The 24712-nt window shown below is 38.8% G+C and overlaps 2 protein-coding genes and 2 pseudogenes across 3 annotated transcripts in view; 3 read left to right on the forward strand and 1 right to left on the reverse strand.

The window, feature by feature from the left end:
* The first annotated feature begins 495 nt into the window (after positions 1 to 495).
* Positions 496 to 2800, forward strand: LOC114914802 (fasciclin-like arabinogalactan protein 14; annotated as a pseudogene).
* Positions 2801 to 3604: 804 nt separating this feature from the next.
* On the forward strand, positions 3605 to 5666 carry LOC114914803 (fasciclin-like arabinogalactan protein 3; annotated as a pseudogene).
* Positions 5667 to 15006: 9340 nt separating this feature from the next.
* On the forward strand, positions 15007 to 17471 carry LOC140853648 (DNA-directed RNA polymerases II, IV and V subunit 9A-like). The gene is made up of 2 exons (XM_073248298.1): positions 15007 to 15242; positions 16650 to 17471. The coding sequence occupies exons 1-2, from the start codon at positions 15068 to 15070 to the stop codon at positions 16763 to 16765; spliced, it is 291 nt and encodes a 96-aa protein (XP_073104399.1). The 5' UTR covers positions 15007 to 15067; the 3' UTR covers positions 16766 to 17471.
* A 1660-nt stretch (positions 17472 to 19131) lies between these two features.
* Positions 19132 to 24712, reverse strand: part of LOC105057392 (uncharacterized) — a 32713-nt gene continuing 27132 nt past the window's right edge. The window contains exons 19-24 of one of the 2 annotated variants that reach the window (XM_073248744.1): positions 23927 to 23981; positions 23418 to 23815; positions 21285 to 23345; positions 20606 to 21184; positions 20440 to 20498; positions 19132 to 19627 (exon numbers count right to left, since the gene is read on the reverse strand). In XM_073248744.1, the coding sequence (XP_073104845.1) occupies positions 19432 to 19627; positions 20440 to 20498; positions 20606 to 21184; positions 21285 to 23345; positions 23418 to 23815; positions 23927 to 23981 (3348 nt within the window). In that variant the 3' untranslated portion in view covers positions 19132 to 19431. The remainder of the gene's footprint in view (positions 19628 to 20439; positions 20499 to 20605; positions 21185 to 21284; positions 23346 to 23417; positions 23816 to 23926; positions 23982 to 24712) is intronic. The other variant, XM_010939991.4, reaches the window with a different exon arrangement.

Here is a 24712-nt window from a genome sequence, read left to right on the forward strand (position 1 = left end):
AGATCATGCCAATATATCATGCAGTCTCGATTCTCAGATGTCATGAAATCACTCCTCAACATTACCACAAGAACACTATATTTTTTATTCCTCATGATCATAGATGATGATCTATGAAACAAATTTGATCAGGTTTATCTTAATAAGAAATAGATTTCACTCATTAGGCATTATCAATGTCAAACTTGATCGATCATGATTGTGAATGTAGTCGATAATTTTCTTCTATCTAGTTATTAATTTTGAGGACATGCTCTATATTTTATTCTTCCCCTTTGTTAACATGGTGATCTATAGTAGCAATAGATTTCTTTCTTGTTTCACAAGCAAAAATTATTTCATTTAAGCAGAGCAGGGACGAGAGATCATTGTATCCATAGTTGAAAGAGATCTAAAAATTTTGATTTGGTATGAATCCATGTACCATAGTATTTCTATCGAAGATCATTGGACAATGCTAGGTCCTCTTACTGGCATCAGAAAGATATGTTGATGATGGCCAACTTCTCGGTTGGCATAATAGCTAAGATTAAAGCTACAGACGCTTTTACATGGTATGCATGAGCCACCTTATGTTTGCATTCTATGTAAGTACATATTTGGGATTAGATTAATTATTCATAGCCTAACCATATCCAACTTATCGAAACCTAATTCATGCTAACCAATTTACACTAACTCACTTTGAGCCTTGCTAAATTTTGATCGTAGTCAGTTTTCTCTATCTAAGCTAATTAAAAATATAAGAGACTTACATGTTGTGTCCCCTAAGTAATTGAAATAATTTAATTCATCATGAATGCTCAGCCAACTCATTTTACTAAACTAATTAGACTATTCAACTAGACCAGGATCAACCAATTAGATCTAATTAGCTACCACTCGAACAAAATCATTTAGCTTGTAATAGAAATTGGCTAATTTTATAAAATTCTATTTCTAAGATATGCCATGATCTTATATGAGATATGGTTTGTAAAGTCTGTAAGCAATATTTTTACAAATGAGCTGATTTTTACGAACTCAAAAAATTTGAGTTCTTTTTAGTATATTAAGCATTTTGCTTGATAGTTTTTTAAATTAAAATTCTAACATATTTGTTCTCTTCTTATAAGTCGCAAGTGCCAAGTTGTTCTCTATTTTTTTATTATTGGAGATCCTAAAAAAATTGCAATGTCCCTAAAGCCAAGCAAACTAAGATGATATATTGGACAACTACATTATAGTAAAAGATATTTTTCTCCTTTTCCTTCGACAAAAAAGGATCTTAGGTCATAAGACAAACAATGAAGATAAGCCCCCACAAAAATCACTAAACATTCTAATCTTGATGGACCAGATTTGAGTCCTATTCTTTCGATATTACCATCAAGTGGCTTTACAAGTAGGTGAAGATAACGCTATCAAAAATAACCCAACTTCTTTACTAAAAGATGCCTAACTCAGTAGTGTGGAGGTTATAATTGAAGAAAAATTAGAAATTATACATAGGAGTATCACAAGGTGGTTGGCACCATCTTATTTATGGAAACTCTAATGATGTATCTCACATATTCAATGAACTGACAATTCAGGTTGGATAACTATGCAAATCATGCCATATTAAGTTAGGTCATAAATCCATCCACTATTTAAATTATCAGACTATCAAATGGTCTTAGCTCTAATAAGTCATCTCTAGCAGTCTAAACTTCTTCAAAGTCCAAATCTATCACTAAATTTAGTGTCAGAATAGTTACCTTCCTAGCTGTCATTGTAACTTAAACTTTTTATATAGTTCAACCTTGACTCACAAACTATCGACCTTCTCATAATCAAAATTTCGAACTTCGAATATAACAAATCTAACCGATCTCCTCTCCGCTCCCCAAATTACCCTCCTTATATGTTCCATCTACTCCTTCCCTCATCCCACCAAACCACGATCTCCTTCTATTAGCACTAGCAACTCAAACCAAACCCATACCAAGAAGGCCCCTAAGCCCCAAGTTGTGATCCTCCTCCTTCCCTTCCTCCTTTTGTCCTCCGCCATAGCCTTTTAACATCACAGCTCGAGCCATTCTCTGAGTTTGTTAGCTTCAGCAACTATCTCAATCAAACCAAGCTTGTCCATAAAATCAACCATCATAAAACCATCACCATTCTTGTCGTTGATAACTTTACAATGTCTGCAATCTCCTCCCTTCCAAAAGAAAGCCTCAAGCATGTCATGGAAGTCCATATCATTCTCGACTATTATGATATCAGAAAGATTAGTCACATACCACGCAAGAGCTTCCTCCTCACCACCCTCTTCCAAACCATCGGTGTTGCTACCAAAACAATGAGATTCTTGAACGTCACTCACAAGGCCGACGAGTCAGTAGCATTTGGATCGACTGTCCTAGGAGCCCCACATACCTCCACAATAATTAAAAAGGTTATGACAATGTCATATAATATTTCAATGATCCAAATTTTTTAGCCTATCATCCCACCCAATATTGATGGTGTACCACCCATATCCCCTCTATCGACCTCACCAAAGATGATTGATCCTTCGGCAGAGGCTCTAAAGGTAGCTGAGGCTCCTATAGAGTCTCCAGAAGAAGATGTTGTTGATGCCCCTGTAGATGCTCTAGAGAAAAGTGCCAACACCCCTGCCGACTCTCCAGAAGTAGATGAACTGACATCGAATGCATCTGAAGAGCCATCTAGCTCACATAAAAAAGCCTTTGATACATTGGCAAGCACATTTTTGAGAAGCTGACCATTAATTGTTGCAATTCTCAAACTTGTCATGGACATTGTATTCTTGTGAGCTCATTCAGTGATTCAAGTTGAGTGAAATGGACAAATAAACTTTACTTCATAAATGACATCAATCGAATATGATTGTGGCTAACATATGTAATTCACTAGTTCATGACAATATCCATTGGATTCAATCTCTTTAGATAGTCTAACTTGATAATAATACAAAATCTAATAGCCTAAGTGATTTATGTTTGTGTGATTAGAAAAATGAGTAACTATAAGTGAATTAAATCTTGTTACCCATTTATTGTAGGATCTCTATAACAATCAAAAGAAGCCTATCCTTTAAGCTTTCTAAATGATGGGCTCAAAGAACATGCCAACATGTCACGTCATCTCGATTCTCAGATATCATGAAATCACTCCTCAACATTACCATAAGAGCATTATATTTCTTGTTCCTCATTATTATGTATGATGATCCATGAAACAAATTTGATTATGTTTATCTTAATAATAAATCAATTCCACTCATCAAGTACTATCAATGTTAGACTTGATCACTCATGATTGTGAATGCAATCTATAATTTTCTTCTATCTTGTTATTAATTTTGAGGACATGCTTCATATTTTATTTTTCTCCTTCATTGGTGTAGTGATCCACAGTAGTGGCTGATTTTTTTTTTTATTTCACAAGCAAAAATTATTTCATCTAAGTAGAGTAGGGATAAGAGATCATTGTATCCATAGTTAGAAGAGATCTAAAAATTTTAATTTGGTATTAATCCATATACCATATTCTTCCTATTTGCAGATCATTGGATAATGCTAGGTCTCCTCACTGGCATTAGAAAGATATGCTGATGATGGCCAACATCTTGGTTGGTGTAATAGCTAAGATTAGAGCTACAGAGGCTTTCGCACTGTATGTATGAGCCATGTTTGCATTCTATATAAATGCATATTTGAGTTTAGATTAATTCTTCATAGTCTAACCATATCTGACTTATCAAAACCTAATTCATACAAACTAATTTGCACAAACTCACTGAGCCTTGCTAAATTCTGATCGTAGTCAGCTTTCTCCATCTAAACCAATTAGAAATATAAGACACTTGCATGTTCTATCCTTTGAATAATCAAAATAATTTAATTCATCATAAATGCTCAGTCAACTCATTTTACTAGACCGATTAGATAATTCAACTAGACCAGATCAACCAATTAAATCTAATTAGCTACAATCTGAACAAGATCAATTAGCCTGCACTAGGAATTGGAAATTTTATGAAGTTCTGTTTTTTAGGCTATGCCAGGACCTTACATGAGATGTGGTTTGTAAAGTCTATAAACAATATTTTTATAAATAAGCTGATTTTTACAAACTTAAGAAATTTGAGTTGTTTTTAGTATATTAAGTATTTTGCTTGATAATTTTTCAAATTAAAATTCTAACATATTAGTTCTCTTTTTAGAAGTCACCGGTGACAAGTTGTCCACCATTTTTTATGTTATTAGAGATCCAAAAGAATACAATGTCCCTATAGCCAAGCAAGCTAAGATGATATATTGGGTAATTACCCTATGGTAAAAGATGTTTCTCTCCTTTTCCTTTGGCAAAAAAAGATCTTAGGTCATGGGATAAAGAATGAAGAAAAGCCTCCACAAGAGCCACTAAACATTCCAACCTTGATGGACCAGCTTTGAGTCCCATTCTTTTGGTATTACCATCAAGTGGCTTTTTTACTAATTGGTAAATGCTATCAAAAATAACCTAGCTTCTTTGCTAAAAGATGCCTAACTCAGTAGTGTGGAGATTATGACTTAAGAAAATTTAGGAATTATATATGGCAGTATCACAAGATGGTTGGCAGCATCTTATTTATGGAAACTCTCATGATACACCTCATGTATTTAATGAACTGATAATTTGGGTTGGTTAACTATGCAAATCATGCCATATTAAGTTCAGTCATAAATCTATCAACCATTCAAATTATCAGACTATCGAATGGTCCTAGCTCTAATAAGTCATCTCTAACGATTTAAACTTCTTCAAAATCCAGATCTATTACCAAGTTTGGTGTTGGAATAGTTATCTTCCTAGTTATAACAATAACTTAAACTTTTTATCTAGTTCATCCTTGACTCACAAACTGTCGACCTTTTTACAATCATAATTTTGAACTTCGAATATAGCAAATCTAATTGATCTTCTCTCTCCTCCTCAAGTTGCTCTCCTTATATGTTCCATCTGCTCCTTCCCTTATCCCACCAAACCACGATCTCCTCTTATTAGAACTAGCAACTCAAACCAAACCCATACCAAGATAGCCCCTAAGCCTCAAGTTGTGATCCTCCTTCCCTTCCTCCTTTTATTCTCCGTCATGGCCTTTTACATCACAGCTATTCTCGAGCCATTCCTGAGTTCGCCACCTTCAGTAACTATTTCAACCAAATCAAGCTTGTCCATCAAATCAACCACCGTCAAACCATCACCATTCTCATCGTTGACAACTTTAGAATGTCTACAATCTGCTCTCTTCCCAAAGAGAGCCTCAAGCATGTCATGGAAGCCATGTCATCCTCGACTATTATGATATCAGAAAGATCAGCCACATACTACGCAAGAGCTTCCTCCTCACCATCCTCTTTCAAACCACCAGCATTACTACCAAAAGAATGGGGTTTTTGAAAGTCACTCACAAGGCCGACAAGTCAGTAGTGTTTAGATCGGCCATCTTAGGAGCCCCACATACCTCCACATTGATTCAGAAGATTATAACAATACCATATAATATTTCAATTATCTAGATTTCTGATCCCATTATCCCACCCGACAATGATAGTGCACCACCCATGGCCCATGTTATGGGTAGAATTTTTACATCCGATCCAAAGACAAGAGCAAACTCTAATCATGGCTGACCCACACATCGGCCACCAATCCATGCATCGTCCATCAACCCCCACACCAGCTAGTAACTTGTACATGGGTTTCAACTCCTCACCTGTACCTTCGAACATGAGCCACCAACCCATTCTCAAGCTGTCGAACCCTCACGTCGGCCTGATCTAGGCATCCACCATAGCTCTTATTATTCAGCAGCATACATAGCAGGCTGCCAAAGTACACCCCTCCCACTCCCTACTTCGATCATCCTACCTGGGAAGGTTAGTGAGAAATCCTCTGCACGGCCCTTTCAAATCAAGCTATTAAGGAAAGTTGCTAACCGCGATATCAGCAAAAAGCCTCCATATGGTTGTTTCAAATCAAACCATTAAGAAAAATGATCGGTCACGTGCAAAAAAAGATCACGTCAACGATCACATCCCGGGTACTCAAGCCATAGCCATTATGGAAAATGGCCGACCATGTATGGGATAAGGTCACATCAACGGTCAGGTCCCAAAGAATTTGGCTTGAGTTATTAACAAAAATGATTGGCTACATGTCGGATAAGGTGCCGCCACCCACTAAATTCACGAAAATCAAAGTGAGAGTGTCAAGGATTTGCTTCATGGAGGCAGCATGGCCTCCCACAATCTTTTCTCCCATGGTTCCTGCCTCTATAAATAGAGGCAACCAAGGGATCCTAAGAGGTAGGTAACTCTCTTACACACTCCTTTCCATCTATTTCAAATTACTGACTTGAGCATCGGAGGTTCCCATCAGAACTACTTTTGATTAGAAATTTTTTTTGTAGGTCTGGTCACCATCATCCTCACTAACTTTACCTCACTCCCGTACTTCTGACTAAAGTTAAAAATCTACAGTAACAGTTGGAGCTAGAGGAAGGAGCAGACCTATTTTCTGGGAAGAAGTGCATGATACATCTCCATGCCACCAAGAAGGATGTCATCAAGGCATTAAAGCATCGTGGCATCCCAACTGATTGAAGACCTGATCGAAAACCATGCTCTGGCTTAGTAGCTGGAGGAACCTTCGCAACCCTCCCACCAGCTATAGGGGTAAACCAAAATCAACTCAACACTCTAGTTGCTTAGGTGTAAGCATTGATTGCGGTAGTCAACACCCTGCAGCAGTCGAATCTGGTGCAAGAGGTGCCCTGGCAGCAACCTCCTTGATCTCCATCACAAAGTTTGAATCGAGGTAGGCAAACATGGTTGAGCCGACTTTAGAGCCCCGAGTGGAGAAGGCATTCACCAACTCCTCCATCAAAAGATTCACTCTAAGCTGGTCCCCATTACGTCGCATAAAGGCCTTCATGGCCCACAATCTTGACATGGACCGAAAGCTCTGAGAGATGAATCAACAAATTGAAGCACTACAGCATCAAAGCACAAATCGGAATGATCAAGTTGGCTTCCATATCAACCCACCTTTCAATGATAGAATTATATAAGAACCGCTGTATGAAAACTTCAAAATGCCCCAACTGAAAAGCTACGATGGGTCAATTGACCCAGTGGACCACTTGGAGAGCTTTAAAGGTCTCATACTCCTCCATAGAGCAAGCACCGTAATTCTATGCCAAGCCTTCTCCTCTACCCTTAAGAAGGTGGCTCGAGACTAGTACGTAGGTTTGAAGTCGGGCTCTATCCATTCATTTGACTAGATGAGCAGATCATTTGTCACCAACTTTGTAACTAGCACAAGATAGTGCCGATAATCTAGCTCCTTGGTAAACATCAAGAAGAAGGAAGAAGAGCCCCTCCGTGACTATATGAACTATTTCAATGCGGCCATCCTGAAAGTGCGTGATCTAGATCAGTCGATCATTATGACCATCTTTAAAGGTAGAATCCAAAAAAAATTTTCTCTACTTGCTAGAGAAGAAGTATCCGAAGGACTTTGTAGAGATGCTAGACCAAGCCGAGAAATATGCCCGAGCTGACAAGACCTTCGAAAAGCATGGCACACTGATCGACCCTATGACCAGGGGGGAGCAAAGTTTTGAAGTCCCCCCAATCCGAGAGGACCCCCTCAGGGATCGATGGCGATCTAGGACTCCACCTTGGCCTCATCTAAAACTCTTCACTGGAGTCGATGACCAAGAAGCCCTCAGCGACAATGCTGCCAATCGCCAAGGCACCAGTCCCCTCTGAAAAGATTCGTCAATTATACTCCTCAAATGCCTTCAAAATGTAAGTGCTCATGAAAATCGAGTAGCTCCCTCGAGCACAAAGGATGAAGTCTCAATCGAAAAATTACATGCAGAGAGATATTATCTCTACTATTGGGACCATGGCCATGACATCGAAGACTACGTCTACCTCTGTGATAAGATTGAGAAGCTCATTTAGCGAGGCCGACTGAATCATTTTGTTCGCCGCATAAGGGAAGGTTCCATGGGGCCGCTAAGAGTACCTCGGCACCAAGAGCCAGTTCGACAAGAACAACCTATTGAAATCGATTTATGGCTGGCGTAATCAACACCATCACTAGAGGCACGGTAGAATGGGACGCAGCAAATCGACCAAAAGATAGAAATCGAAGGAAGCAATCATTTTTTCTTGAAAAAGATGTGAAGGAAGTCCAATTTCCACATAGTGATGTGGTGGTTGTATCTTTAAATATCATAAATTTTGATATACACCATGTCCTGATAGATAATAGAAGTTTGACTGATATTTTATTTTATGATGCATTCTCCAAAATGGATATCTCTTTAGATCGATTAGGTAGGCTCGATTCCACACTTACAGACTTCATCAGAGATGCCATACCAGTCAAAAAGGTCATCACCCTATCGATTATAGCGAGACAAGGGCCCTAGAAATCCATTATGAATATAGATTTCTCAATTATCAAAGCACCCTCAGCATACAATGCTATCTTAGGATGACAGGGGTTGAATGCCTTCAAGGCCATGATATCGACCTATCACCTGCCGATGAAGTTTTCCATTAAGCATGGGATCGGAGAAGTTTGTGGAGACTAGCCACTGGCCTAGCACTACTATATGACCACACTTTAAGGAGTGAAACATTTGCCCGACCTCCCTATCAAAGAGTTGGACACTCACGACAAGCTGATCGAAGAATGAGGGAAACTTGCGGAGGACCTCATGATGATCCTCCTAAACAATGGATACGAAAGGCATATATTTCAGATAGGATCAAATCTAAATAAGGTAATTCAAAACCAACTAGCTTCCTTTTTGCAGAAAAATATAGATATCTTTATCTAATCAACAACAGATATTCTCAAAATTGATCTAGAAATAATAATACACTAGCTGCATACGGACCGCCTCCACCAACCCATCAAGCAGAAGAAGTGGAACTTCACACCTGAACGACAAAAAGCCATTGCCAAAGAGGTGAACAAACTGATCGATGTTGGTTTCTTCAGGGAGGTGATCTACCCAGAATGGCTCACAAATGTGATCATTGTAAAAAAGGCCAACATGAAGTGGTGGATTTATATAGACTACACCGACCTTAACAAAATCTGCTAGAAAGATAGTTACCCTTACCATGAATTGATCAATTGGTGGATACCATATCGGACCATGAGCTCCTCACTTTCATAGACGCCTTCTTCGGCTATAACCAAAATCAGATGGCACCTGAAGATTTGAAAAAGATCGCTTTTTATTATTGATCGACATCTTTTTCATTACAGGTTATGCCTTTTGGACTAAAAAATACAAATGCCATTTACCAGCAACTGATGAACAAAATCTTCAAAAATCAGATCGATCGAAATATGAAGGTATACGTAGACGACATGCTAGTCAAAAATCGAATGTCGGAAGACCACATCGCTAGCCTTAGAGAAATTTTCGACACTCTTCGAGGGTACTGGATGAAACTGAATCTAACGAAGTGCATCTTTGGAGTCACCTCTTGGAAGTTCCTCGGCTTCATGGTCTCGTGTAGAGGCATCGATCCCAATCCAAAGAAGATTGAAGCCATACAAAGAATGAATCCTCTGAAGATTGTAAAGGATGTCTAGTGCCTGACTGGTAGAATAGCCACTCTCAACCAGTTTGTCTCCAGATCAGTGGAATGCTGCCTCCCCTTCTTCAAGACCCTGAGGCAGCCAGTGGACTTCAAGTGTACAGAAAGGTGCCAGTGAGCATTTGAATCATTAAAGACTTATCTCGGCTCATCATGGTATCGGTCCTCACCAAACCAAAATTAAAAAGGAGCTATACCTATACTTGACAATCTCTTCAGTATAGTTAAATTTGGTACTTGTGCAACAAGAAGAAAAAATTCAAAGATCAATTTACTACATCAGCAAAATCCTTCATGACGCTGAGATCAAGTATACAAGATTTGAAAAGCTGATCTATGCCCTCGTCATCTCAGTTCGAAAGCTCCGACCTTACTTTCAGATGCATACTATAGTACTCCTAACTGATCAGCCTCTTAGATCGATCCTGCATCGTCAGAAACGATGGTCGACTAGTGAAATGGACAATAGAGCTCATCGAATTCGACATCAAGTTTCAACCCTATCCATCTATCAAAGCACAAGTGCTGGCCGATTTTGTTATGGAATGTATAATTTCGAAAGGATACTCTGAGGAAGACGAACCCATTAGGGAAGACCAACCTGAGGCTGAAGCACCCAATTAGGAGCAGTGGATCATGTATGTAGATAGGTCATCAAATTCTGTAAGATTGGGTGCTAGACTGATCCTCACTGAATCAGAGGGAACTGTCGTGGAATATACCTACACTTCAAGTTTTCAGCTACCAATAATGGGGCTGAGTATGACGCTCTCATCACTGGGCTGAAAATTGCTAAAGAACTTGGGGTACAAAAATGGAGGTCCGCAATGACTCACAAGTGATAGTCGGATAGGTGAAAAGGGACTCTGAGGCTCGAGAAGAAAATATGAAGAGGTTCCCATGGAAGGTAAAAAGTCTAATTCCGATATTCACCAGTTTCGATATTCATCAGGTACCCAGATTGGAGAACTTGATGGCCAATATTTTATCTAATTTGGCAACTTCGGCACCAGGGGACCTACCCCGAGAGTCCTTCGAAGTCATTAAGAAGCCCAGCCTTGAAGAATCCACTCCAATGTTGCAAGTCAATAATAAGCCAAGTTGGATGGATCCCTTCGTCTACTTCCTAAGGGATGGGACACTACCGCTGAATCCAAAAGAGGCTCAAAAAATTAGGCACCAAGCACCCCGCTATATCCTTTATGAAGGCAATCTATATAAAAGGTCTTCTCTTTACCACTCCTTAACTACTTGCACTCCTTCAAAGCTGAATCCGCCCTATGGAAAGTGCACGAGGAAATATGTGGGAATCACCTGGAACGCAAGTCGTTGGCCTACAAAGTGCTTCAACAAAGATACTATTGACCCACAATACAATAGGATGCAGTCGATCTGACGAACCAATGTGATCTGTGATAGAGAAATGCTAATATCCAATGCCAACCAATCATGCTGCTGACCCCAATCAGTGCCTCCTGGATTTTTGTACAATAGGAGATGGACATCCTTGATCCATTCTCCTAAGCATCAGGCCAACAAAAATTTTTACTCATCGCCATCGACTACTTTACTAAGTAGATGGCCCTATTGAAACTTGAAATATAAATTTGTAAGTGCAGAAATTTAAATACAAACACAAATTCTTTAATGAACCGATGCAAGACTTTGATGCATAAGATAAGAAGTTAGAGGGCTTTTGCAATGAATGCTCCCTTCCTTTACTTGAGAATGAATTGATTGCTCAGCTGATTGAGTGGTTGGAATAGAGTAAATACTCCTTAAAGCTCACTTGAAGGATTGAACAGAATTTTAAATCTATCTCAAATTTTTCTCCTCTATCTCATTGTTTCCTTAAGTTTTCTTGCTTTAATAATGACTTAGACACTCTCTAATCCAAATTAACTTCACTAAAAATAAATTTGTAGTCGTTGGAGCACAAAAAATGGCCGTTTAAAGTTTTTCAGATCACTTCTGTAGTTTTTAAAAGCTAGTTGTTAGAGCTATCAGAAGCTGATGAGTCAACTCATCTAATCCTTAAGTCGATTCAAGATCCTTATGAGTCGGCTCAAGTAGCAGGTCAAGAAATAGTTTCTTCATCTTTTTTGTACTGATGCCGATCTGCATGCCTGAGTCAACTCATCATGTGCCTAAATCGACTCAAGATTCGTGCCAAATGCTGAATGCATGTCAGAGTCGACTCAACAACCTCTTGAGTCAGTTCAAGATTCTTTTTTTTTTGAAAAATATTTGGTTTGACCTCTTTTAGTATTATTTCTTTGAATCTTTCATCCAAAAATATGGAGCTTCATTGAGATAGGGTCATAACTTCCTAAAACTTCTCTTCGAATACTCACATAATTTATTAGTATCAGATGTGTTGGAGTAAACCGACCGCCCTCTATAAACCGACCGATCTCCAGTACACACCGACCGACGTTCGACTCTAACCCACCAAACGAACAGACAATCTTGGAAGCGACTACCGACTATATATCGACTGAGCAGGCCGACACTGCTTTCAACCGACCGATCGAACCCCCTTTATCGAGTTGGTATCGATAAGCAGTCGATGTTCGGACTCTACAGACGATGGATTACGACCGTCAGTATCTCAAATCTGCTACATTTAGTCAGTCGGCTTATTCAAGTATAGTATAACCGTCTCAGACGGTTATCCTACGAATATCACGGCATAATCCTCGAAGATTGACAACCCATAATGGGATTATAGCCTAATGATTCTACGCCACTAAATGCGGGACCATATCTGACGGTTGCAACCATTTTTTCCTATAAAAAGAGAGGTAAAGCAACAGTAGGGGTAAGCCAATTTTTACACACGGGGCTCTGTCTTCATTCATATATTACTGTTGTCCAGTCTCTTCCTCTAACATAGGCATCGGAGGGTCTCCACCGGAGACAACTTCGGTCAATGTGGACTTTATTTTGCATGTGCTCGTTCCCGGCGAACAAGCAACGAGGGGATTAATAGTAACAAGATGAATTCAAAAATTTTGTTATTCATCAAAATCAAACTTAGAATCAATAATTTTTTCAGCTACGTGAAATAATTTTAATTTTTAAAATCTTATTTATTCTATAACTGTAGATATTTCTTACATGCAAAGCACATTCCTATGGACTAGTATTGCATAAAGGCAATAAGGTCTGGCTGCAGGGATGAAAAGAACCCAAGTCGCCCAGCTTTTGACTATACTTTTTGAACCCAAAAACCCTTGGCCACTTTGCAAGCTCCCGTGTCCCCACGTAACTAAATAACGCATCTATCTGCCTTCATCCTAACTAAATAGCATACCTATCTATCTTTATGCCCATGTGTCATATCATGAGCATGATGTCCGAGCATGGCCATGGGCGTCATCTTCCTTTATTTCGTTTATTACCATTGTGTTCCTTCTTGAACGAGTAAATATTTTCAGTTTCATAACAAAGTTTAAAATAATGATTGTAATAACCACACAATTTTCTGCGTCTCCGCTTTCTGGTGCAAGCAGCCCCACAATCTCCAATGCTACGAAACTGCGAGCTGACCATTTTTTTACTTTTCCATTTTTGTACTCTTCCTCACATGAACAAAAATCATATGGGGCGGGCACTATAAAATGACGGCTTTCATAATATATTATATTTTTTTAAATATTAATTTTAAAAAATAAATTAAAAAATTAAAAAAAATTATTAATAAAATTATTAATTTTATGACTAATATATTCTTTCTTTCTTATTTTCAGCACATAGTAATACATACTACATGAGTATATGATACACACTAAATATATAATCAGATGATACATACTATAAGTTTTTTTTATACACGTCCAGCAACGATTCATTACACACCTATAATTAAATTGATATACAATTTACCGAACTTAATTTTATCAATACAGAATATATGACTAGTTGATACATACTTAGTAAAATATTCATCTAACATTCTAATACACATAGCTAGATAAAGCGACACAGTTTTCAAAATATAGCATTTATTAGTCCACAGCATATGAGCAAATAATATACACCAGATGATTTATTGATATATACCGTAAGTTTTTTTGATGCACACCCAGTAATGATCCAATGTATACCTACAAATAAATTGATACATAGTTTACTGAACTTATTATTCACTGATACATAGTATATGATCAGTTGATACACACTTAGCAAAATATTTATCCGATATCTCAATACATATCTCTAAATAAAATGATACACAGTTTTCGTGAACTTGTAGATACAAAAATCTTAGAAAAGAATAGGATTTGGAAGAGGAGAAAGGACCTCGAGATATGTATGGGGTTGTTGTTGAGTGTGTATCAAAAATATTTATAGTATGTATCAATAAATCATCTAGCATATATTATTTGCTTATGTGTTGCATGCTGATGCATGCTATGTTTTAAAAATTGTGCATTATTTTATTTAGATGTGTGTATTGAGATGTTGGATGAATATTTTGCTACGTATGAATCAACTGGTCGTATTACTGTGTATTGATGAATACTAAGTCTGATAAATTATGCATCAATTTAGTTATAGGTGTGTATTGAATCATTACTGGATATGTATTAAAAAAGCTTAAGTATATATTACCTGATTATATATTTAGTGTGTATGATATAATCATATAGTATGTATCATTATATGCTAAAAATGAGAAAGAAAGAGAATAATTACGAGACTAATAACTCCAATAGTAAAAAAAAAAATTGACTTTTAAATCTATCCTCTAAAATTATGAAACCTGTCCCATATTATATTTTATAGTGCCCGCCCAATATGATTTTTGTTCTCCTCAGACTACCACTCATTTACCACCGCCCCTCCTGGCCGTGAACAATGGCCATGGTGATTGTTTAACTTCCTTCAAATGGTGAAGTTCGTAATGTCATCTTTATTTGTGACGGAGTTCACCCGATTCCATCCCGTCACCCATTCCTCATTCCTCCGAAGGCTTCACTAAGGGAGCATTTGGTTGGGAGGAGTGGGAGTCCGGAATCGGAATCGAAATCGAAATGGGTGACTCCCATTCCAATTGTTTGATTGGGAGGAGTTCCATTTCGATTTCGATTCCAGGATAGAATGGAAATAGCTCAATCTATATAGAACTTGATTCCTACTCTCCTCTATAGATTCAAATTTTTATTCCAATTTTGATTTCGATCACGAACCAAACACTTCGAAAATTTGGCTACTCCAATTTCGATTCCAAGTCAATCCAATTTTTATTTTCATTTTGATTTTGATTACGAACCAAACATCCCTTAAAAGTAGACTTCAACGCAATACACGCCTGAGAGAAGAGCAAGGCAGCAATAGGGGAAGCTCACAGCCTCAGCAGCAGCAGCCTTGAGTGCCATGAAGTTCTGCTGAGAATGGTGAGCTTGCACCAATTAAAAGGTTATGACCCTTTGGATTATCCCATGCTTTCATTTTTATATTTCTTCTTGTCTTGGTACGGCAACAATATACTTTACCCAAAGGAAGACGGGGAACAGAAGATCCACCTCTATGCCTGCCGGAACTGCGATCATCAGGTTCCCCTCTCTCCCTTTTAGACCGATGTCTTCTCTTACTGTCTTTATGAGAGGTCATATATATGACCCAAGGGTTGTAATAACCTTCTCCATTATATTACCAACACCTGGTCCTCCATTTGTAACTCAAAACAGACAAGGTTATTGGATTTCTGTTCTTAAAGTCATGACTATATAGAACTAGGGCTGCATATAGTTGAATGTGTTTCTCAAAATTGTAATCAAAATGCAAGATTTATGTTATTATATTTGGGGCTAAATTATGAGGCTTTGGGGTGAGAAATTATGGGTTGCTTCTTTTACATGTTGGTTTGTCTATAGGAATAGGTGCCTTTGACACATGAATGTTTAAACTATTGTTTTAAGAAGCTGGAGTCATTCTCTAGTGGGTGAGAGGCTGGTTATTATGGCTGTGATGTAAATGGTTTTAGACTTTATTTCCTGGTTCATAAAAGATGACAAACAAAAGCTACAAAGAAGCAGGCAAATAAAAAACAAGTACAACGAAACAGCGAACAAAGAACAAAGAACAGGAAAAAAGAGCAGAAGCAGGGTAGATGAAAGGAGGGAATAGATGAAGAGCCAGGGTAGGGAAGAAGAGCACTAGGAGAGGTTATAGGCCTTGAGAGCCTGATGAACTTTGTCTATGCTCACCTAAGATCTAGAACTACAAACCATGATCCAATCCGTGAAACAATTGACAGCAGAACTGAGAAACAGGTTTGGAGAAGAGTGTCTCCTCACAAAGATTCGAGCATTACGCTCCTTCCACGCAGTCCAACAGATAGCCCGAACCAACGGATCCAATAGAGTTTCTGGAAGTCAGAAAAGCCTTTAATCAACTTGAAGAAGAACCATGAAGGTTGAAGATATCGTCCCTGGGCAGGTTACTACTTTTCTGGTACTCATCAGGGCAAGTTAAAAAGCACTAAAGAAGCTTCCAAGTTCATTTATAGACACTCAAATTGGTGGGTGTAATGTTAAGAGAGCAATTAGAAGAGCCAGCCTCGATCAGTTTGGACATCAAGGTGAGATTAATTTCAGTTCTTAATCTTTTATTGCTGTTCTATTCTCTGATAAGAGGTTTGAGTGTCACTGCCTTCAAATAAAGTTCGGCATGGATCAACAACGAATAAGACTAACGGTGAGTCAACGCATTGAGAGGAAAATAGAACATTCTCTCGGCCACTATTTTTAGCAATGCCTGTACATTCTGACATGAGAATCTTTGTCAAGGAGGAAGTCTGTCATTGAGTGAATGATGACTCGGTAGAACGGTTTTATAATTGTTTTCACCATATTATGTATAGTATGATTGTAAGCTTATATTTCTACCTGCATTCAGTACTCAATGAATATAGTGCAAATATTTTCTTGTTAGATGATACCAATGAATTTTTGCAAATGTCTTTCATTTGAGATGCACTCATATGTAGTAAACATAAAATTTTGCAGGCTACCAACAGGGGAGAGGAAGGTATGACTCTGTTCGTTGTCTGCTGCAACCCAAGTTGTGGCCATAGATGGAGAGATTGATGAAGTTGGTATTTCTTCCATTAGTTTTCTGAGAAACGAGAATGATGATAGGGTTCTTAGCCCTCCTGTTAGGAACTTGCTAATAACATATACAAGCTTGTCTTAGGTAGGATTTTTTGGGCCAGCAGAAAGTGATCTCAGTACCGAGTTTTAGTGCCTTTTTCAGTGAATAATGTGGCTTTTTATGTTCTCTGAACATGATCAATCAATCTTGTTTGGTGTAACTTGCTTGAACATAATTAGTTTCTGATGCCATATATGCATAAATGATAAGCTACTTTGAAAACATGATAACCTACTTGAAAAACATACAAGCCACAAGACAAAAACTAGTTTGAGGGTTTCAGCATGGAGAGTCTATAGTGAAGATGCTAACATCCAGCCAATGGAAACTACAGAAAAAGTATCCTAATAATCTACTAGTATTGAGAAACAACAATGTGCATAAATTGTGGAATTTCCTGAAGAGGTCAGATAATCTATGAGGAGTTTAGAAGGTTTCTCTTCTTTCTTAGCTGGAATGCTGCTTCTCATGCCAAGTGCTATTGATAGGGTTTGTACACGTTCTTCTCTTTTCTTTTTTGGTAAGCCTGCTAGCCTTCAATGGATACCACAATTATTGGTATCGATTCACTATAATTGCTTGATTGGTTTTTTCCGCCTGGTTTGGTTTAACTTGATATTTTTGTAAATAATTTGTTGTTGTTCTGGTTTAGTTTTCAATCATCTTCTCGGATTCGCTTCGCTCTTCCACTCCACCATCTGAGTATATAAGAAAGCTGGCATTAGACAGTATGAAGCCAGGAGAAAGCATCTCCAATCGTAAGGTCCCACTTGAAGATTTGTTCGAACAACTTGTGAGCATAGCTCATATTTCCATGTAGCGAATTTGCCAATAAAAGTGAGAGCTCTCAAAGTGCTTGGATATCTGGGTTAAATCCTTCAACAAGACACGGAGTTGCTTCAGAGCCATGGAGAAGGATAGAAAGCATGGCGACCGACGAAGAGGAGCAGCGGGAGGAGCGTGCTGCAGCTTCTGTGCGGCTATGGAGATGAGAACAGTGCAGTGCGGGTGACGACGAAGGGAGCGGGATCGAGAGCGAGGGTGGCCACAGCAGCGGAGGGAACGCCGAGCTTGGAGTACGTCCGTGCGGGCAACACGGCGGAGGCGGGCGAAGTGGCAGCGGACTGGAAGGCAGCGTCATATCGGATGAACCGCTATCGTCTTGAAGGTGGCAGAAGCACTTCGGTGCTTCGGGAACGCTATTGCCGCCAACTAGGCCGAGTTCTGATGGCCTTTCGTTACTATTATTTCTATATTGGTGGAGATATTTTGGTGCAAATCGATGAAGAGACCATGATCAAAGCTGAGGGGGTTGAAGGATAATTTTCCATTTTTTTTAGTATATGTTGCACTGAAATATGTTTAGATTTTTTGTTTTTTTAGTTCTTTGGTTTCTGATACTTCATTTCATATTTAAACTTCAGACTTAGCTCTATGTTTTAATTTTTATTATTTTGTTGTGTAAGTTTGTTTAATTTTGATTGATTATATTTAACTATATATTTTCATCTAAACGTATTTCCTGAAATTCTGTCTAATTATTGATAGAAACGAAATGCCTAATTGTTTAGAATTTCGTGTCTTGTTTATTAGGTGTGCATTTTAGTATATCATACAGTATCTATCGTGTTCTTTTTTCTTGGACCACGTTCGTTAGCACTTGCTTATTTCTGGTCAGGATGAAGGCCTAGACAACTTTGAAAAGTAACCAGATCGAATCCAAGGTCTCAAGGATCAATGTTCAGATGGTGCCATGGAGTCAAAGGAGATAAAGGCTTTTAATACTTTCAGATTTACAATATCATACATCGGATGGGAGAGTAAATTGTTGACACACTTTTACTAGTTAGTCTCCGCTTGTTTTGGAGTCCTTTACAAAACAAAATGTTAAAGAGTGCTCAGGTTTGCACCCCTTGGCAACATTGTGGAAGAAGGCTAAGCCCCGGAGTTGCTAGAACGTGTCTTTCATGAAAAAAGCAGCCATTCGAAGACTCATCTTGATCTTCAGGCTACAAGGAAAAATCAGTGATGATAACAACAATCCAGAGTCGTATTTAACATTTTTATGGTCGTAAGAGGCTAAAAATAAATTAACTAAAGCGTAGAAGTAGTGCTTTACAAACATAAAGATGGAACTTGAGATGACTTGTCACAAATATGACGACAGATTAAGCAATGAAACCACATCTTCATTTATCTGTCCAATTTCAAGATACATCACATGAACTCCAGGAGAGACCCCAAAGAATGGAGAGAAGGCACATCCACGCACACATTAGAGCTGTTCCCTGACCGAGCAACATGGGAAAAACAACTAGCTTTACTTTCTTTTCTTTTTATTGATAATGGAAATGGGTCTATACATAAATGAATCTGGTGGGTTGTTTACCCGCACCAGCTCTCTCTGAACATCTTCTCCTCTAAAGGCCCTCAAAACAATCTTCCCAAAGGAAAACCAATCCCCCCCAACCGAAAAAAAAAGAAGGATCAATGGGTAAATGACCGCCAGCATGTGAAACTACAAGTTAAAAAGACTTATCTACAGAAAACCAGCAGCTTGAACCTCATCAGAGAGACATCTTCTACAAAATTGTTCAGTATCCTACAAAGATGAAAACGTAGGTGTGATCCAATCAGACAGTCGTCGCATCTTCATCATCATCTCTGCACTTCTGCCAAAGTAGGACTCAGCATTTGAAAGCATAACCAAGGCATCATGCTTTACTGCCTCCAAAGTGCGATAATAATTGTTTTCTAGTCTCCTCTTGATTACCTCAAGGGACAGTGGAACAGGGAACCTGCAGGCATAATGTAAATCGAAAAATTTTAATCATCCAAATATTCAAGCAAAAATGAAAAAGGAATTAAAAATATAAATTCATCATCTGGGCAACCTCCCTCCCCAGTTTTTATCTTCTGCACAAAAGCTTATAGCACCTCAGGTAACATTTTCATGAACAGCAAGTGGTTTTTTGAACTTAAGAGTTTGTACAGACACAAGCCATAACCACAAAATTACACGAACCCATCTTATATCCATCTTTTAATCCTGGGTCCTGCAAGATGCTACCATAGACACAAGCCATAATAACCTTAACATGGCATGCTTCCTTCAACACATTCTACCATCTCTATCTGAGTTTTCACCCATGCTCGGTGATTCACAAGCAACAACAATTTCGTGGTCTCATCATCATGTTCTACTTCGCTAGTTTCCCTAAGCAGCTAAGTTCCATGGTTACTACACATGCACACAGCAAAAGAAAACATCCACATTAGTTCACCTGCTTCCGAACCAGCCAAACAGAGCATGCACATCGCAACCACAACCACCTCATCTCTACCATGGTCAATTGTGCCCTAACATGAGGCCCAACATTCATTCAGGTCTTTGAAGTACAGTCAGCATAGCCCCTCAATCAGAAGAAAAATGGATACAGATAAATAAAAATAAATGCATATATATTTGGGAACAAAAGAACCTAGTAGATACAGCATGTGGAATCTATTAACATATAAAGTTGCTCTCTCATGTCTACAGTTAATAGCATCATAAACTGTGCAGCTAATCATAAACCACTGCCATAACAAGGACAGAAATTAGCAATACCTGTTTAGAAAATCAGACTTCTGTGCTACCTGATTCAGTTTCTGAATACCATAGCAGTCCTGAAACATTAGCACAGGAAAAGTAAAATAAAATAAAATAAAATCCAAATACCACATCACAAGGGAAAAAGGAAAGATAGAAAGAAGAAAAGCTTCAATGTACATATCAGGTTCACCTGATTTCTGATTGAGGTTTGCTCAATCTTGGCAATACTTGATAACAACTTGCTCCTGGCCATGTCATCAATATGGGGATGCTCCCACTGACTATCGCCATCATGAAGTTCCCAAGGGCTATGTAAATGCTGGCCAGAACAATCATTTCTGTACTGTATAACATATCTCTCCCATGGGCTCTCTGGAAAGTCAGAAGATTTAGGCTTTACTGCCAAAATCCGACCCTCCCACCAACTCCCACCATCTCCATCCTCATTCCTCCACCATACCTGACACTTATCTCTGTGCGTCCAGTTTCTCTCAATGGCAGCATCATAACGTGTCCTTTCCACAAGGAAGTCTGGAAAAGCAACAAGCTCAGGTAAAGTGATCTTGAAAGCTTTACCAAACCCACTTGAAGAAGGATCTATAAACTCGAGTGCAAGTTTGCAGCAGCTTTCCCCAGATCCAGGAAGAGTAGAGTAATCAAGGCCCTGAACTTTGCAAAATTCTACAGCTTTTAAGCTTTTGATTGATTTCCAAGGCCCTGCTTCATGCAAACGGGAAGCTTTGACATATTCTTCATGACCCTGAAACGGAAGTTGTGAACATAAACAGATGACAGTAACTTACACACACACACACACACTTGCAAAGATAATATTGCATGAAATTACAACCAATAAATACCTGTCTCAAGTATGCAACCACATCACCCTGTTGGGGAATATATCGATAGCTCTCTTCATGCTCTAACAACATCAGCCATGAAAGTCTCCATGATGGTTGGTATTTTCGCTTATCTAAAGGTCTCGAGTCAGTAGACTTATAATTTTCTCTTCTGTTTCTGGCAGACCGTAAACCAACAGTCATATTTGAGGTTGACTTCCATTCATGACATAGAAGTTGACTGCCACCATTTATTATTGATCTTCCTCCACTTCTAGATGTTTCTAAAGAATCATGGCATTGTTTCACCCGGAAACTACTTGTCCTAGATGTAATCTCATCCATGTTTTCCCTTGTACCCATGGATCTTCTTTGACGGATGCCATCAGCCATAGCATCACTGAGATCAACTTTCATATTTCCACCTGGGTTGTTCCAATTTGACATGCTTTCATCCATTCCATGGAAACCACTGTTAGAGTTCTTCCGACCCCTGGATGACTTTGACCTTTTATACACAGCATTGTACTTCTTACTATAGGATTCTGCATGCAACTTCGTCGAATCATGTGAATTGGATGGCTCAACATTTTGATTTGCCGATGTCTCCAAGCTTTCAGATCCATTATTCCATATACCATGCTCTGGATCCTGTCCACTAGTACCCTCATCTTCTTCACACACCACAGAAGCTCCATTTTGTTCATTTGTTGTTGGACTGTTGGACATTAGTTCATACTCGGAGCTCCTAAGATCTTCAACTGCAACAGATTTTAACTTGGAAGATGAACTGCTGGTTTCCTTGGCTAGTTCTCTTGATTTGATCCTTACCTTAGGATAGCTGGGATGAGCATTTTTCGCCACCTGATCATGATCTGCACTATTCTTACTGCTAAACATGTAGCCATTTTTATTATCGTTCCCAACTCCAGATCCTTCTAGGTGAACTGCAATACCCCTGGATTCACTGTTCTGCGGGCTATCTTGGCATTCCTCATCCATATGTGTTGCTGGCTCAGTTCTGTTGCCATTACACATGACTCGGATTGTAACCTTGTTCTCTTGGTCAATGCATGGTGATGACTGCAGAAGTACCGAAGACTTGCCCTTGCTATCAGAAGAAAGCTCTTCAAGTCTTGCACCATCCAATCCTTGTGAAACAGCATTTTCAACTTGTGCTTTATCTCTGTATCTCATTCTGCCAATACTGTTTCCATGTGCTTGAATCCTGGAACTAGATGATCTTCCATACTCATCTCCAGATTTGAGATGCCCATTAGTGTCACTTCCAACCATGTTAGGACCATCAGGACATGCATTGCTTGCAAGCCATGGATCTGTCACTGAAGCATCACCCAATCTCAGACGTTTAGAAGAGCGCAACTTTACCTCTCCCCATTTGATTGTCCGACCCTCATAAACTGCAGACAAGTTAGGCTGGTCTGACTTTTCAGTTTGCCCTGTTTCTCTGATATCACCAGCTGTGTTGCCAGAAATAAGTGCTGGCTCACGTGTTCTATTTGGGTTGGCTACATCAGTATTTGCCTTAGTTAATGGGTCAACAAGAACATCCTGTTCAGTGCATTCAAGTCTTGTTTTCTCAGAAGACAAAACAGCTTTTTGATCACGACGTGGCAATTTAAGGACCAATCTCCTCTTACTTCCAACATTTGCCTGAGATTCAATAAGTGCAGAAGGTTTTGCAACATCTTCACGCTCAACTCTGGAGACTTCCTTCTCCCTTGCATGTTTTATCTGGTTATTCGGCATTGATTTGTCAGACTCCATGCTTTGAGTGTTTGAATCTGGAAGCACCGATTCACTTTCTGAGGAACTGCTCTCTGAGTCATCTTCATCTTCCCCATCTGTAGAAACTCCAGTTATCTTAGAAAATAAATTGAGAGCATTGCGCGCAGCACGTCTCTGAGGCCGCAATGACTTAGATTTAGATGATTTTCTTCTTGAAGCCAACCGTCCACTTCTTGACCTCCGCGGTCTATGAGTCCTCAATAGAGTAGTGCCATCATGCTCATCCAAGTTTCTTCTTTTAACTCGCCTCCCAGAAGAAGTTGTGAACTCCGCCTGTCAAACAAAAAGCCAAATTTAAGTAAGAGCAAACAGGAAAATGAATAAGTTCTTTGTAGTATTTCTTACTTCTGACTTGTGCTTCTTCCGTCTAGACCTCCGGAGGCCCTCATTATTATGGTCGCCACTGTCACCTGCACTGCACACAGGTTCTCCAGAGGAACTGCTGCTTAAACACTCATGTTCCCCTTCACTAGAATATTCATCAGTGACATTGTACTCCGAATCAGTATCATCACTTTGTACTTCATTTTCCGGTTCCCAGTCAATGGCATCTACAAATTCTGGTAATGGCTCAGCCCATCTATCCAGGTCTACAATTGGCAGCATTTGATAATCACCAGTATCAACATTGTAAGTCGGGCCAACTGCAAAATTTACTGAAGTAGGACGCCACTCGATACCCAGGGTACCCAACCGACGCTGCTGGTACATGTTCTGGTAAGGTTCAGGGTATGGGATCATGCCTGGCATCAAACAATGAAATCAATCGCCACGAATTAAGTATATCTTGAAAAGCATTAGATATAAAAAGAGTGGCTTTTGATTTGCCCAACAAATGTAGATGAAAGGCATACTTGAATCACAAAGGAGATCCTGAATATTCCTTCGATATGCTAAAAGCTGGGTCTCCTGCATTAAACACAGCAAAAATTTATTGCAAAATGCGATGAGAATAATTGATAGAAACAACCGACAATACAAACTGATGAACAACCCACTATGCCCATAATGAAGGTGCAAGATTTGCACTTGCAAGACACCAAGAATGGTAAGTTCCATCAGAAAAAATGGTGAATAGCTTATATATTTTATGTGTCATTTGAAAAGTCATAAACCATTGTTTCTTGTTAACAACTTCAATAATAAAATGGAGCTATGTAATTACCTCTGAATATCAAATATAGTACAATAGCTTCAGCAGTTAGACATCTTAACACCAATAGCCAACCAACAAGGGGAAACAAGTCAAGATATCTTAATTGCTAAAAAAGTTAATTTAAATTCAAAGGCCAACAAGAAAACCTTTTAAAATTTCCAAAAAACCATCATAGACTCCCAAGATATCATTTTAGACTCATCTGGTTTTGGCATGCCAACTTTAAAGTTGGTTAGCTTCTCTGTGAACTTCCCTCCATTTTCCATTTTCAGATATGGCCCCTCTTCATTCACCCAAATATCTTGCTCCTCTCAACTTCTTTTACAGGTCAATCTCCTCTAGTGACCAATCAAAAGACTCCTTCAATAGAAAAAAATTATTGAGAGAAAATAAATTAAGAGAGTTTTGGTAACTGAGAGTGTTGGGTGCTAATCAAGGAGAGATGATTGGAACAGTAAAAGGGTGTGATGATCGTATAAGTATG

The sequence above is a fragment of the Elaeis guineensis genome, chromosome 14, assembly GCF_000442705.2.
Source record: "Elaeis guineensis isolate ETL-2024a chromosome 14, EG11, whole genome shotgun sequence".
In the NCBI taxonomy this organism is placed as follows: Eukaryota; Viridiplantae; Streptophyta; class Magnoliopsida; order Arecales; family Arecaceae; genus Elaeis; species Elaeis guineensis.